Source organism: Mucor mucedo, assembly GCF_025094135.1.
Source record: "Mucor mucedo strain NRRL 3635 chromosome Unknown EV154scaffold_28, whole genome shotgun sequence".
NCBI lineage: Eukaryota > Fungi > Mucoromycota > Mucoromycetes > Mucorales > Mucoraceae > Mucor > Mucor mucedo.
In genome coordinates, this window is record NW_026252312.1 from 166,224 (window position 1) to 180,038 (window position 13,815).

Genomic DNA, 13,815 nt, shown 5'->3' on the forward strand with positions numbered 1-13,815 from the left:
TTATTAAACACTACACTTGCCTCGTTGTTCTTTTTTTTTTTGGAAAAGTTGTTCCTCGAATATAAAAAAAAAACCGTGGTAAAAGAAAAAAAGATACTAAAAAAAAAGAAGAAAAAAATCCCAGATAAAAAATACATGTCGGAGATTGGATAACAAATTATACATACTTGTATTATAAAAAAAATGAGACATTCACGTCATCTATTTTCTCTCATCAAACCACCCCCTTCAACAAAAGAAAAAAAAAGCCCTTTTACCCCCCTTTTATTCCTCCCTTCTATTTCCCCCTTTATCCCCCCCTTTCATCTTCTGTTGTTGTCTTCTTTTCTCTTTATAATCTCCCTTTTGAGTACTCAATCCACATTGAGTTGGATCTCCGCCAATAAACGTACCAATCTTCCCATCTCGTTTCTGAGCCCCCAATCCCCTTCACCAATCAATCACATGCATTGACCTATCCAATCATCCCATTTTTTCTGTCAAAAAAAAAACTTTCTTGGGGGGGAGGGGGTAAAAGAAGGTTTGCCTAATAAAAAAAAAAAAATTGGCCAGTTTGAAATGAAAATGGATCAACCAATGAAAAATGGGTCACTAAGACGAAAATGGTTCATTGTTTTGAAAATGGGTCACCAATAAAGAAGTGTAATATTTTGTTTCTTATAATCCTTTTTTCACAGCTCAAATATCTCTGCCAGAACGTCAAAGAATGCTTTATCCAATTCTCGCAATCTTCTCTGCTGATGTGAAATGCTGTGTTGCGAATACGATTAGAGATTTTTTTTTTTCATTCTGCCGGTGTTCCTACCATAATATCTAGGAATGATACGCTTGTAGGTTAGGCAACATTTCTCCTTCATGTGATTTTCCACTGATCTGAGGGTAATCTGTATATCTCTAAATTCTTTTTGACAGGTGGTCTGTAACAGCTTCAACTGTCAATGTTGACTCATTAGCCAGCAGCTCAAAGATAAATACAGTATGTTTGTCTTTGAGTATTGTGGGTCGTCCCTTTCCTTCTTCGATTGCGATAGAATCAGGGAACCCTTTTTCAGCTATTTCGCTTGTCATTTGATTCCACTGCTTGACTTTACGAATAGCTGTTGACTTGGAAAGCCCTACCTTTCTACCCGCTTCACTAATAGACATTTATTCTCAAACTCTTGCAACAAATTGATCAAATTGACTACCTTTGCTTCGTTCTTGGTAATGTATGATCCCCCTTTCCTTCTTCACTACATCAAGGAAGGGCTCTTTGGAGTGAGGCTTGGTCTTCCTCTTAGCTTCTTTTTTGTGCTGCATTTACTGCTGCAGTTTCTTCCCCCAGTCCATATATGATTGTATCATCACAGGTATTGTCTCACTGTCAAAATTCTATTCTTCATTCATGTTGAGCAATATGAAGAAATTCAAGAAAAAAAAAAGAAGAGAGAATTCGGCCAATCCTCATTACATTTCTGTATTGGTGACCTATTTTCGTAATGGGTGACCTCATTTTCAAAACAATGAACCATATTCGTCTCAGTGGCTGAATTATGTTATGAAAATTAAAGACAGTGAAGTTCTTTGAAAGTCTTAACAAAGTAAGATGTGTTTTATTAGGGATTTGTCAGTGGAAAATAAATATATAATTGCGGTAGTTATAATGATGAACACACAGAGATGACTATATTGAGAGAGCGCGATATTAGCGCTTGAGAGATCAAGATGATAGATGGCTGTGTGAGAACACTGACATTAAATAAGTATAGATTGTAATGTAGCACGATAAAGATCCAGTGAAAAGGCTATGCTGGTAAATAAGTGAACTATGAGAACTGACTGACAGCAGAGTCTAGATAAAATGAATAAGATTTTTTTTTTTTTTTTTTGTATTAAGTCACGTAATTTATTAGAAAATACTTTAAACACTAACATAAAAACCTACGTCTCCGCTATCAGGGAAACATTAAGTGAAAACGCAGTTATAGACCGTTGAACTTGATACGATTGTTCAAGTTTTGCCGTGGCTAATTGAACCGACCAACTAGAGTTTCTGAGAGAATGCCGATGTGTCAGCCAAACCGCTTCCAGTATATAGCCTATCTTCATCAGCGAGTCATCCAAAATCTGATTGCCCGAAAGAGTCGTCAATCGAACGAGACTGCACCAGAGGGCTTCTTGAGTTGTCGGTACGTCCGAGCAAATATCTGTTCTTTCATCAAGCGTTCAAGCTCAACCATATCTTCAATATTTTGTTCAAATTTGCTAACTTCCAGTAAGACTTTATAGCAAATTTGACATTTGGTTTCTTCACTTGTTCCAGCTGAAACGGGCTGTGGGAAGCTACTGCTGCTTCCGTTATTTGAGTCATTTTTACTGGTTAGATAAGGCTGTTTTCTTGCAGGCAGGGTGATATTGCTAGTATTCCTCACTATATAGACACAAATCAGTATAAGCATAATCTGATAACTTATATACACATACCAGCAGAAGTTTTATTCTCACTTTGTACTTCTCTCGAGCTAGGAGAAGAAGAACTTTGAATTGCTCTTGAGCAATGTCGTCGATTGTGGCCAATATCGTTGCAGTTATCACATTTGATACTGTGAATACGTTTTTTTCAGTCATTGAATACTCAAAAGCAGAGGAATTTCGCTGTATGCTTGAGATATTTCTGTTTTGGGCAACTAATCCTGCATTTCGTTTTCTGCCTTTTCTTTTAGCCTCGATTGGATCATTCAACTCAAACGGAAGTTCATTATTGAGCAAATTCTCAAACAAAGCCCTCATTGCAGCCTTTCTGTGTGGGTCAGAAACCAAATATCTAAATAAAAATAACTATAAGTATACCATGGTTTAATTATGTATGCTATACTAACTGCTCTTGAATTGCCTTCACAGTATCAATGGACAGAAAATTAAATTCCTGTGAGGATTAAATAACCTGAGAGTTACCATATATTTGAGAGTTTGACTGAAAGCTGCTATCTTCTGCCACTGTTTCAAGTGTACTGTCTAAAGGAACTTGAGGCATACTATAGTTTGTATCGGAGACCGAAAGCCACCATTGACGGCAAAAATCTTCTTTTCTCAAAGTTTTTTTTTTGAAGAACCATTGTTCTGATCTTATGAGCACAAGGAATTCTCATTGTGTTGTAGAAACTGTTTTTGCAGACACCAATTTTGAATTGTTCTATTGTTGGATATTTAAGATTCATTCTGGCCAAGGCATACTGATGCAAAGCTTTAGTCAATGCAAACAAAGAGATTTTTTTCGCAGCAGTAAAAAAAAGAAGGTACTTTGCTAATAGCACCTAAAGATCTATCTTGAGAAACAGTGTTTTCGTAGTGTATTCTGCTGATTTGAGCGGTAATAGCATTATTGATACGGCTGACATCGATACCAATATCACTGGTACTAACTTTTAAGTATCGTTTAATTGTAGCATGCATGCCTTCAATTCTTGAAGAAGGAGTGCTATTAAAATGTTGGAACTGTTTTGTCCAAGCTTCTACAAACCTACAATATAGAATATCTCTGCGTCAAGTAAAACACTTTTTGTGTAAGTTTTCTTCGACTTACTTTTCTTTTAAAGGCATCCATTCAGCATCAATGTACTGTTCGCATAAAACTCTTCCTGTAGATGGCAGATTTCCTTTGAAATCCAAGAGATTTTGATAAAACTCCTCCAGAGTGAACGATCTAGTGACCAATGTGTTCCAGTTTGACCGTATAGAATCGGACTCTTCTTTAGAAATTGAATTGAAGCATTTGTTTATATGCACCAATACATTTTTTGATATATGCCACCGACAATGAAAATGCTTACTGGTAGGCAAAACCGTGTCGATTGAATTTATCAAGGCATATTCGCGATCAGTAACTATAACCGAAGGTTGTACCTCCCCGAAGCAAAGTCTGCGAAGACAGAGCAATGCCCATTCATATGATGCCTGCTCCTCAAAAGAAAGAAAAATGCAGCCTAATAAAAAGTGGCATTTGAGTTGGTTATGCCGCCCACCTCTAACAAAGGCATCCCGAACTTATCTGTCTTATAAGTGCTATTCATAATAAGCACTGTATGATAGCGATTGAAGAGCTTAATGAAATCTTCGTGCGCAAAAAAGAACATCATTACTCTTCCTTGCTTGTCAACATCCATATCATAGCGATAACTGCCAGATGCTGATATTTTGTCTACAAGATGTTGAACCGGTGTTCTACCATTTAAAATGCTTTTTCGGATTTTTTTGTTTAGCCTGGTATACTGATCAAGATTGAATTTTTATTATAAATTTAGATAAATTACACTTTATTATTTTAACTTCTTTCAAGCTCTACCAAACATCAAGTCTTCTTTATCATCCCTCGTAGCTGCTCCATTGGTCTTAGCTGCTTCGTCTTCTAGTTCTCGTTTGAGTTTGTAAAGTTTGTAGACTCTTGAGCCATAAATCCGAGACCTACAAATAAGCATAGGATCTTCGGGGTTGTTCGTATAACACAGTTCAACGTCTGGCGATTCTTCAATATATTCTAGACATGTCTTGACGTTAAATTCTTCGTAAGATTTGCAGTAAAATAAACAGCTTGCTTCTTCTTTGGAAATCATGATTACGTTTATTTTTTAAAATAAAAAATTAAGCAGTGAAAAAGCGCGTTTAAAAAAAAAAAAATTAAGCAGTGAAAAAGCCCGGTTAAAAAAAAAAAAAAAAAAAAAAGCGGTGAAAAAGCCCGGTTAGAGAAAAAAAAATTAAGCAGTGAAAAAGCCCGTGTGCAAATTGGGCTTTTTCACTGCTTAATTTTTTTTTTTTAAACGCGCTTTTTCACTGCTTAATTTTTTTTTTTTCTAAACGCGCTTTTTCACTGCTTAATTTTTTTTTTTTTTTCTAACCGGGCTTTTTCACTGCTTAATTTTTTTTTTTTGTAAACGCGCTTTTTGCACTGCTTAATTTTTTTTTTTTCTAAACGCGCTTTTTCACTGCTTAATTTTTTTTTTTTTTCTAACCGGGCTTTTTCACTGCTTTTTTTTTTTTTTTTTTTTTAACCGGGCTTTTTCACTGCTTAATTTTTTTTTTTTTCTAACCGGGCTTTTGCACTGCTTAATTTTTTTTTTTTCTAAACGCGCTTTTTCACTGCTTAATTTTTTTTTTTTTTTCTAACCGGGCTTTTTCACTGCTTAATTTTTTTTTTTTTTTAACCGGGCTTTTTCACTGCTTAATTTTTTTTTCTCTAACCGGGCTTTTTCACCGCTTTTTTTTTTTTTTTTTTTTTTAACCGGGCTTTTTCACTGCTTAATTTTTTTTTTTTTAAACGCGCTTTTTCACTGCTTAATTTTTTATTTTAAAAAATAAACGTAATCATGATTTCCAAAGAAGAAGCAAGCTGTTTATTTTACTGCAAATCTTACGAAGAATCCAACGTCAAGACATGTCTAGAATATATTGAAGAATCGCCAGACGTTGAACTGTGTTATACGAACAACCCCGAAGATCCTATGCTTATTTGTAGGTCTCGGATTTATGGCTCAAGAGTCTACAAACTTTACAAACATAAACGAGAACTAGATGAAGAAGCAGCTAAGACCATTGAAGCAGCTACGAGGGAAGATAAAGAAGACTTGATGTTTGGTAAAGCTTGAAAGTATTTAAAATAATAAAGTGTAATTTAACTAAATTTATAATGCAGAGAATGATAGTCAGATTGTGGAGTTCTTAAATCACATTTATCGACCAAAAGAGGAATATCTTTTCGATTCACGTTATAAATTAATGTCTGTGCATGATAAGGACATCTTATCAGTAATCTGGAAATTCACCTCTAAGTTTGATAAGAAAGGTCTTCTAGGATTCAGTCAATGGCTAAATAAAAACAATGTTGATTTGACATCCACTGAGCCAGTAAGAAAAATAACCAAAACAAGCACAGAAATCAGAGCTCGATTTAGACAATTGAATGTTTTGCACAATGTCGACTATGGTCAGTTTAAAAATAAGAAGAAGAAAAAAGTACTGATTTCTGTTTTATTATAGTTTCTGTAGCAGAAGATATCCTACAAGTATTACCAAATCACCACAAAATCATCAAAGACTTGAAGGAAGATGGATACCAAGTAGTTGGGTACAGTCGGAAATCAGTCGTTGCATCGGAAAATCGAGTTAGCTGTCTGCAAAGAATGGTAAACATTTTGTATAGCCGTTCATTAGTAGACAAGGTTTTTGTCTCGCCTTGCAGCTCAACAAAGCAAAGATTCGTAAAACGTGATTCAGGTGATAATGATGAAATATTATCACAACTAAACAATGTACATGGTAATACAGTAGATTTCTTAAGTTTCCTTAAAAATAATAGTAAGGTATGTGTTGTGGCAATAGACTATGCCGGTTTGACAACCAATGTTTCAGATCTTAAAATATTATTAAGGTAACTCAAGATAGATAAAATTGATTTTAATTTTTCTTACAAATAATCTTTCATTTATAGTGAAAATCCAAGCTTGAAAAAAGTAATCATTGATGAATACTTTTATGAAAATCATTTCAAATATTTTGACAATTATCAACTATTGAATAATCCTATGGATTTAAAAGCTTTTCATTGTCGCTCAAAACCCAAGCAAAGGGGTAAATAAGTAGTAAATAAAATTTAAGTCAATGCTTTTTTTATATTATTGTTAATAAACTAAGTTCAAATTATTTATTCTAAAGGTATTTCTTTCAACGCATGCCACTACGATATCTTTTAAATTTTAAAGGGTTTGAGTTAATTCTTTCATTGCAATGTAAAAGAGGCTTATATGGATCTTCGTCGAAGCAAATGTCGACATCTTTAATGTTTTCCATTTTTTGTAGAGCTACATCTACGTTAGACTCGGTATATTCGAGGCAAAAAAAAATACACAGTGCCTGTTCTCTTGGTATATTTTCAGCCATAACGAAGGGATTTCAACGAATTCTGAGAAATGTGTTTCTGATTCCACCTAACAATAAATAGAAGGGAATTCTTATTTGGACGGAAAATTTTGTTAAATGGATGGATTTTTTGCTGGGCCTAAAATTCAGACGAATGAAAATTATTTTTGGACAAACACAAAGAGGTTTTCAGATAAATAAAAAAGAAATTCAGACGTATGAGTGTTTTTTTTTTTCAGACAAATCAAAATTAAATTTCAGACTTGTTTGAAATGCTCATTTGAAGGTTTCCTGAACCGTCGTTTATTTTGATTGTGGAATAAAGCTACCCTTGCTTAGAACTAGTCAAAGCTATAATATATGAAAAGTGTTTGTAAATAGAGCTTGTTGGCTGAATTTTTTTTTATAGAGTTCGAATTATTACAATTTCCTTTAGCAAGTAATGGTAAAAACTGATATTATTATATGGTATGTATGTATGTTGTAACACAGTATATATTATAATTATTATTAATACAACAATAATAGCTTTTATATGAATACTTTGCTTCCTAGCGGGTTTTTGTGTTAAATGGTAATCGTAATCAAATACTCTTTCTACTGTAAAGGTATTCATCTATAAGACAGAAGTACAAAAAAAAAAAAAAAAAAACCTGATGTGATTGGCCATAGTAGTTGATGGCCGAGACATTACTTTTATAAATGTTATATAAGCCGTTCTACTGATTTATTGATTTACTACAAAAAAAAAATCTTTCTCACTCTTTTTCCTCTTTAACCCCAAAATGAACATGACTTTTGTCGGTTTAGGGGTTTGGGACAAAGTAACTTCAAAAAGTCACTACTAAATCTACTCAATAGCTGTACACACATTCAGTAACCGCACGCGCAGAACAAATATTAGTTATAAATGCTTTCAAAATTGTCTTTATATATGTTTGTGTACTGGGAAGAAATACTTTTGACTCAATGTAAAACATGTCTTTCCCAACATGCGTGGATAGACAGGCTTAAGAAATGTAGAGCGACAGCAGTCGGAGTTAACCCTGCATAAAAAAGAGATGAGAAAAAAAAAATGTCACGCTTTTTGAACACTTTCATGCTAATCATTTTTCCGAACTTTTCATCAGTTTTTACCCTGCTTAGAGAGTATGTTCCTTCAGGTGGGCGGCCAATGAGTTTAAATGTCAATTGTAAATTAATTAAAAATAAATCGCTCACTTTCATAGTTTTATAGGTGCCATTACCAAACTTTTTTTACAGCAGTGTATATGCACGTCGATCTCAATAAGCACAGATATTACATGTAAATCCATCAAGAAAAAACTGTGGTCATCTGAACGAGAACAAAGAAGCCTGCCATTGTTATCTATATATATAAGAAATATCCATAGATGGTGATTATTACTTTAAGGTGGAATTGACTGACGACAACAAGTTCTATGAAACCTCATCTTTGGACATATACCTTTTGGATGGAATTACTATCTATTTGTTTACATGACATCAGAATGTGCTGACTTTTAAAGCATCATATAAATAAAAAGAGAGCAATGGGGAGCGGGTTTATTTTTTTTTTTTACATATTTCCCCCATATCCCTTTTTTTCTGCATTTCGAAAATGTACACCGATGTAGAGACTACTCATGGCATCAATACCGACCAATTCTTGAAAGCAACCGACCACATGTTGAACATGTTTGGTACTTTTTTTTTTCAAACAGTGAGGGTGATCATGAATAACTAACTCATGTTACTAGATCTATTTGGAAGTACAGCATTCAGTGTTGTTCAAAACGACATGCGAAACAACGTCAAGGTATTACTCTCCATCTTTCTATTGTTATATGTCCTTTGTATACTCACTCGAAAAAAGAAAATTCGGACCCGATATTTGACGGATACGAAAGGAAATAATACTTTGGAAAATCTCATGGCCAATGAAGCACATCAAAAGAAACGATTAGCTACGGAAGCCGTTGTTTGGTTAAAAAGGTATATATTTTTTATATAAAAAAGTGCCATGGCAACCATTCACATTTAATTTTTTTTTTCTAAACTAAGAGGATTGGATTTTACAGCACGGTCATTAATGCATAGTCTTGATCATCCTGCAGAAGAATTGGCCACCTCATTTCGCATGGCCTACGATGCTACGCTCCGACCTTATCACAGTTTCATAGTCCGTCCCATCTTTAATGCAAGTAATTTTTTTTTTTTTTTTTGATCACTGTGGAAAAAAGTACAATAACACAAAAGTTAAAATATAGTTGGCAATGAATGCATGTCCTTGGCGAAAAGATTTTTATGAACGTATTGGGATCCAAGATGAAAGTTCCATTGCTCAAATGCGAGAATGGTTAACAGCTTTATTACGCATCATTGCACAACTTGATGCTCATTTCGAACAGCATCCGGCGTACCTTTTACATTAAAAAAAAAACTATTTTATTTTTCTTTAAAATTGAACCTCATTTTTACGTCTATCATATTCATTGAAACGAAGTACGGCATATTCCATGTAATTAAAATCGATATCTGAAATCAGGGCTTGGATCATGGCCCATAAACCCCAATAATAATGAGATGCAAGTGAATAAGCGTCCACTTCTCTAAACAGTTTCTCCTTTTCCGCCTCAGAGGGTGGCACTACAATTTTTTTTTTTTTTTTGGTTAGTTCCTCCTCCATCTGTGCGCCATTGTAAAACTCCTAGACTTTTTTTTTTCTCTTACCTCCATTGTTATTGGACTCCAGGTACCATTGATACCACTTCATTTGGAATTCCTTGGTAGGATATCTCCAATATTCACATTCAAAACCCGCAAATTCATTAAAGTGATTCCCGATATCGAATCCCCGGAACGCATAACAACCATACTCATAATCAATGAAACTCGCCTCTTCCTTTTCTTCATCGTAAATAATGTTTCCATATAACAAATCGTTATGAGAGAACACAATGGGTGAATCCAATTTTTCCAGCTTGACAATCAACTCGTCCAACTATATGGGATAAAGACAACGGTTACACAACCAATAGGAAACGCTCCTCCCCTTTTCATATCTCTCTTTTTTTTTTTTTTTTAGGGCTTACCTCAGTTCTAATCTTTGTGATATCAAATCGGCTTTTAAAGATAGATTGGGTTTGTGCGTTCTCATACTTTTCAGGCACTGATTTTTGATGAGTCAAAAAGAAAAATTTCTCTTTACTAAAATTGAATTTTTACCTTGATCCAGCCATTTGTACATTGTCTTCCATAACTTTTGTTCCTTCTTAGAATCATGACGCTCAGAAGGTAATTTCACTTGATGCCATTGACCCAATTTTTTAGCGATCCAATGAGCAGTTCTTTCCTGTCCTAATTCTTCCACAGTAGATACTTTGCCTTTAATAAATCCATACACTAATCCATTCTTGAATCGAGCGTACAAGGGAGGACACATGCCTTGCGCTGATAGCGTAATGATGTTCTACTCACCAAAAAAAAAAAGGGTTGTTACACGCAACGAAAATATACCATCTCCCTATCTTTTAAAACTTACAAGCACTTCTTGCTTACGGTCAATGATTAATTCAGATCCTTTACCATAGGCACGAACTAACACTGAGAAATCCGTAGGTGTATAAGTCACTCTGACCACTATTTGTTTTTTTAAAGAAAAGGTTAGTAGGTGTCTGGTGAAGAAGAAGAAAAAAAAAGAAACTCACGTTGGTTGGTGATGCCATCTTTGCATTGAACAAACTTAATGTCTTTATAGTTCCATTCGGGAAAGACACAAGAGACGACCTTATAAGCACCTTCAAAGAGCGAGGCATGAGGTACTTCCATGTCAAAATAAGGTGTAGCTTCCACAAGACGATTCAGGGACTCTTCCAAAGAGACACCTTCGTCTTGTGATCTGGAGTGAACAGTGTTAGGAGGCATTAGGGTATAATAAAAAGAAAGAAAGAATAAAAAAAAAATTATTTTTATTTTATTGTATATGTATAAAAAAAAAAAAAGGATCCAATCAAATGTTTCGGAAACTCTGTTTTTTCTTTCGCTAGTCACATGTGAATGATGGGTGAGGGGAGAGGGGGGGATGATCATTTCGTCTTTTTTAGATCTTCTGCCTTGATGTTTTCTATCTCTGAAATATACCTTCTAGAAAATACTTCAATGTAATAATTAGCACCATTCCACACACTGACAGCAAACATGGCCATTAAGAAACCTGTATGCAGATAAAAACTCTTGTAGATAAAGAAGGTAGGGATGGAAGTAACAATATTGTAGACCAATTGTAAAAACATAAACATTTCCGCCTTCCATTTAGCACCAAACATAAATGCCGTATTCTGAATAAAACCTTTTTTACCATGGGTATCATCTAACAACCAAGAATACGAAGTTAAACGTAAACCTGATTCGACCTTGTCTTTACGGCCTACCATGATAAATAGGTAGTACAGAGATTGCCAAATCACATAGGCGGTAGTCGAATACATCATGACTTGTCGGAAGGTAATATCACCTTCGATATCACCCAAAGCAGGAAATCGTGTGTTACGGTAAGAGGTCACAAACGACTGATTTTCACAATAGACATCCTTTTGTAGTTCTGGCATCCACCTGATACAATAAGTCACTAACGGAGGAAATATATGAATAAACACCGAAGTCACCTTATCCAACGAATGAAATACAAGTGAGTTTCGCCATGTGATAATGGCCCATGCAACGGGCCCATTGGTCATACAAAAGGTAGCCAAGAACAGGATACTGGAATGAGGGAAAACCCAAAGGAATAACATGGTCATGCAATTGACAAAATAACAGATATCAAAAATAAAATAATGCCATCGCCTGGACCGATAAATCACATAACGTAAGATGACCAGTACAACCAATTGAACACTGTAATAGAGAGGAATTGAATTAGGGTACCTGAGAGCCAGGGCAGGCGCAACACAGGCATTACCCACACCCACTACAAATGAAATCTTGTCTCGTAACTGTACGGTCTTTGCGTCTCGGTTCATGCGTTTATCAATCTTGTGGTATTGTTTCACCAAAAGCTCCTGGATACGTGAACGTTGGTCCTCTAATTTCTTGGTCTGGTTCTTGAGACTGTCGCGTGTCTTGGTTGTCCACTCCGTACTCTTCACTAAGAACTCGCGTTGCTTTTCATCCAGTTGATTTGACACTTGTTCTAATGCATCCGATAACATGTCAATCATATCAAAGTCATTTTCAGATATAAACTCGGATATCGTCCAATCATCCAGTTCAAATCCATCCTCCACTACCTTTTTCTTTTCTTTTCCTTCCTCTAATACCTCTCGTTCCGCTGCTACTAGTATTGGCGTCACTGACTGTACAACCTCTTCTACTTCTTCCTTTTTACTCATTTACAATTACAATGAAAAGAAAAAATTTGAATAAGGAGAAGAAAAGAGGAAAACTCGCGTCCCCCGGATATGCTTTTTCTTTTTTTTAGGTCAAGTGTGTTTCAATACAACCAATCAAACTCTTTTCTTTTTCTTTGCATGTGCTAAAAATGACATAACCACATTAGACATCGGAAGTTTTTTTTCATCATTATTATTCACAGTATATTTCCATTTTACTATTTCATCTCTTTACATACTTTCTTCTTCCTTACAAATATATGGATGCTCTAAAGAAAGAAGGTAAAAAACCCAGTATAAATTCATACACTTAGACACACTTTTTTTTTTTTTTTTTTTTTTTTTTTTTGTCTGCTATTTTTTTAACACACACACACAACAAGACGGGGTGGTGATCATGGTAACGGAAGGAGAAGGTGGTGGCGGTATGGTAGAACTGGGAGGAGGATTACCAGCGTTACCCCCTAGACCTGTGATTCCACAACGTCAAATCAATGCCACCATGTCAGTGACCAACCCCTTACGAGTGCCTAACGTTCATCAACAAGCGGTGGAAACCCAACTTAGTTTACCTTCCGGTAGTGATTTAGGAGTTGTAGGAAAAATCGGCGTTTACCAATTAGCACACACTTCAGGTTCTCATCCTTCATCATCACCAATACACTATTTTTGGATCTATTCTATGATTGCATTGATTTTTATTTTTGTCATAAAGAAATAAAAAAGAAACTATAATTATTATAATTATTGTTGTTGCATGGCTTTGAATGCATCAACGATAACATCAGAAGAAGAAGAACCAATACGTGTAGAACCTAATTCGAGGAACTTGAGCACTTGTTCTAAAGTCTTGATACCACCTGAAGCTTTCACTTCCATCTCTTGAGGTACATTGGCACGCATCAATTGGATATGTTCATAGGTTGCTCCTGCAGAGGCAAATCCAGTCGAGGTCTTGACAAAGTGTGCACCAGCCTTTTGAGAGATCTCACATGCCTTGACAATTTCTTCATTTGTAAGATAGGCTGTCTCAAAAATAATCTTGAAGCTCACTTCACTCTTGACAGCCTTGGATTTACTAATGATTTCCTTTAATTCGGACTCCACTTGGCTGTAAAGACCTGACTTCAAATGACCAATGTTCAACACCACATCGAGTTCAATAGCACCATCTTGAATGGCTTGCAAGGACTCGGCCACTTTACCGGCAGTAGAGGAATTACCATGAGGGAAAGAAATGACAGTACCTACCATGACATCCGTGTCCTTGAGTAAATCACTGGCTTGAGCAACATCACAAGGCTTGACACATACAGAGGCCAAATTGTACTTTTTAGCAAGTTCACATCCCTTGATCACGTCTTCTGTGGTTTGTTCGGGGCGAAGAATAGCGTGGTCAAAGACCTTGGCGAGCTTTTCAGTGGTTAAAGTTTCGGTAATAAGCATTTTTTATGAAAGAGAGAGAGAGAGAGAGAATAGCGGGAAAAAATTACAAAGAGACGGGATTTATATACCCTCTTGTTAAATTTACCCA

The 13,815-nt window shown here is 35.4% G+C and overlaps 8 protein-coding genes across 8 annotated transcripts; 3 read left to right on the top strand and 5 right to left on the bottom strand.

The window, feature by feature from the left end:
• Positions 1 to 672: 672 nt before the first annotated feature.
• Positions 673 to 1,371, bottom strand: EV154DRAFT_503089 (uncharacterized protein; the record flags this gene model as incomplete). The annotated part of the gene is made up of 2 exons (XM_051600878.1): positions 673 to 1,123; positions 1,304 to 1,371. Coding segments are annotated over 2 exons (297 nt in total), but the record flags the coding sequence as incomplete, so codon positions are not given.
• A 725-nt stretch (positions 1,372 to 2,096) lies between these two features.
• EV154DRAFT_584328 (uncharacterized protein) lies at positions 2,097 to 4,589 on the bottom strand (the record flags this gene model as incomplete). The annotated part of the gene is made up of 6 exons (XM_051606731.1): positions 2,097 to 2,441; positions 2,464 to 2,803; positions 2,859 to 2,905; positions 3,280 to 3,499; positions 3,563 to 3,728; positions 4,322 to 4,589. 6 exons carry the CDS (start codon positions 4,587 to 4,589, stop codon positions 2,127 to 2,129), a joined length of 1,356 nt encoding a protein of 451 aa, XP_051459466.1. The 3' UTR covers positions 2,097 to 2,126.
• Positions 4,590 to 5,314: 725 nt separating this feature from the next.
• EV154DRAFT_461630 (uncharacterized protein) lies at positions 5,315 to 6,608 on the top strand (the record flags this gene model as incomplete). Its single annotated transcript, XM_051597558.1, has 4 exons — positions 5,315 to 5,607; positions 5,666 to 5,956; positions 6,010 to 6,400; positions 6,461 to 6,608. The coding sequence occupies exons 1-4, from the start codon at positions 5,340 to 5,342 to the stop codon at positions 6,606 to 6,608; spliced, it is 1,098 nt and encodes a 365-aa protein (XP_051459467.1). The 5' UTR covers positions 5,315 to 5,339.
• A 1,901-nt stretch (positions 6,609 to 8,509) lies between these two features.
• On the top strand, positions 8,510 to 9,323 carry EV154DRAFT_561733 (glycolipid transfer protein domain-containing protein; the record flags this gene model as incomplete). The annotated part of the gene is made up of 5 exons (XM_051605691.1): positions 8,510 to 8,591; positions 8,649 to 8,707; positions 8,765 to 8,883; positions 8,953 to 9,070; positions 9,159 to 9,323. 5 exons carry the CDS (start codon positions 8,510 to 8,512, stop codon positions 9,321 to 9,323), a joined length of 543 nt encoding a protein of 180 aa, XP_051459468.1.
• Positions 9,324 to 9,346: 23 nt separating this feature from the next.
• EV154DRAFT_417548 (kinase-like domain-containing protein) lies at positions 9,347 to 10,815 on the bottom strand (the record flags this gene model as incomplete). Its single annotated transcript, XM_051595794.1, has 6 exons — positions 9,347 to 9,577; positions 9,605 to 9,892; positions 9,984 to 10,060; positions 10,117 to 10,360; positions 10,433 to 10,530; positions 10,599 to 10,815. The coding sequence occupies 6 exons, from the start codon at positions 10,813 to 10,815 to the stop codon at positions 9,347 to 9,349; spliced, it is 1,155 nt and encodes a 384-aa protein (XP_051459469.1).
• Positions 10,816 to 10,842: 27 nt separating this feature from the next.
• Positions 10,843 to 12,327, bottom strand: EV154DRAFT_503097 (uncharacterized protein). The gene has a single exon (XM_051600879.1). It carries the CDS (start codon positions 12,279 to 12,281, stop codon positions 10,977 to 10,979), a length of 1,305 nt encoding a protein of 434 aa, XP_051459470.1. The 5' UTR covers positions 12,282 to 12,327; the 3' UTR covers positions 10,843 to 10,976.
• Positions 12,328 to 12,452: 125 nt separating this feature from the next.
• Positions 12,453 to 13,002, top strand: EV154DRAFT_601177 (uncharacterized protein; the record flags this gene model as incomplete). The annotated part of the gene is made up of 2 exons (XM_051607216.1): positions 12,453 to 12,563; positions 12,665 to 13,002. Exons 1-2 carry the CDS (start codon positions 12,542 to 12,544, stop codon positions 13,000 to 13,002), a joined length of 360 nt encoding a protein of 119 aa, XP_051459471.1. The 5' UTR covers positions 12,453 to 12,541.
• On the bottom strand, positions 12,963 to 13,771 carry EV154DRAFT_503098 (deoxyribose-phosphate aldolase). The gene has a single exon (XM_051600880.1). It carries the CDS (start codon positions 13,725 to 13,727, stop codon positions 13,026 to 13,028), a length of 702 nt encoding a protein of 233 aa, XP_051459472.1. The 5' UTR covers positions 13,728 to 13,771; the 3' UTR covers positions 12,963 to 13,025.
• Between the last annotated feature and the right edge of the window lie 44 nt (positions 13,772 to 13,815).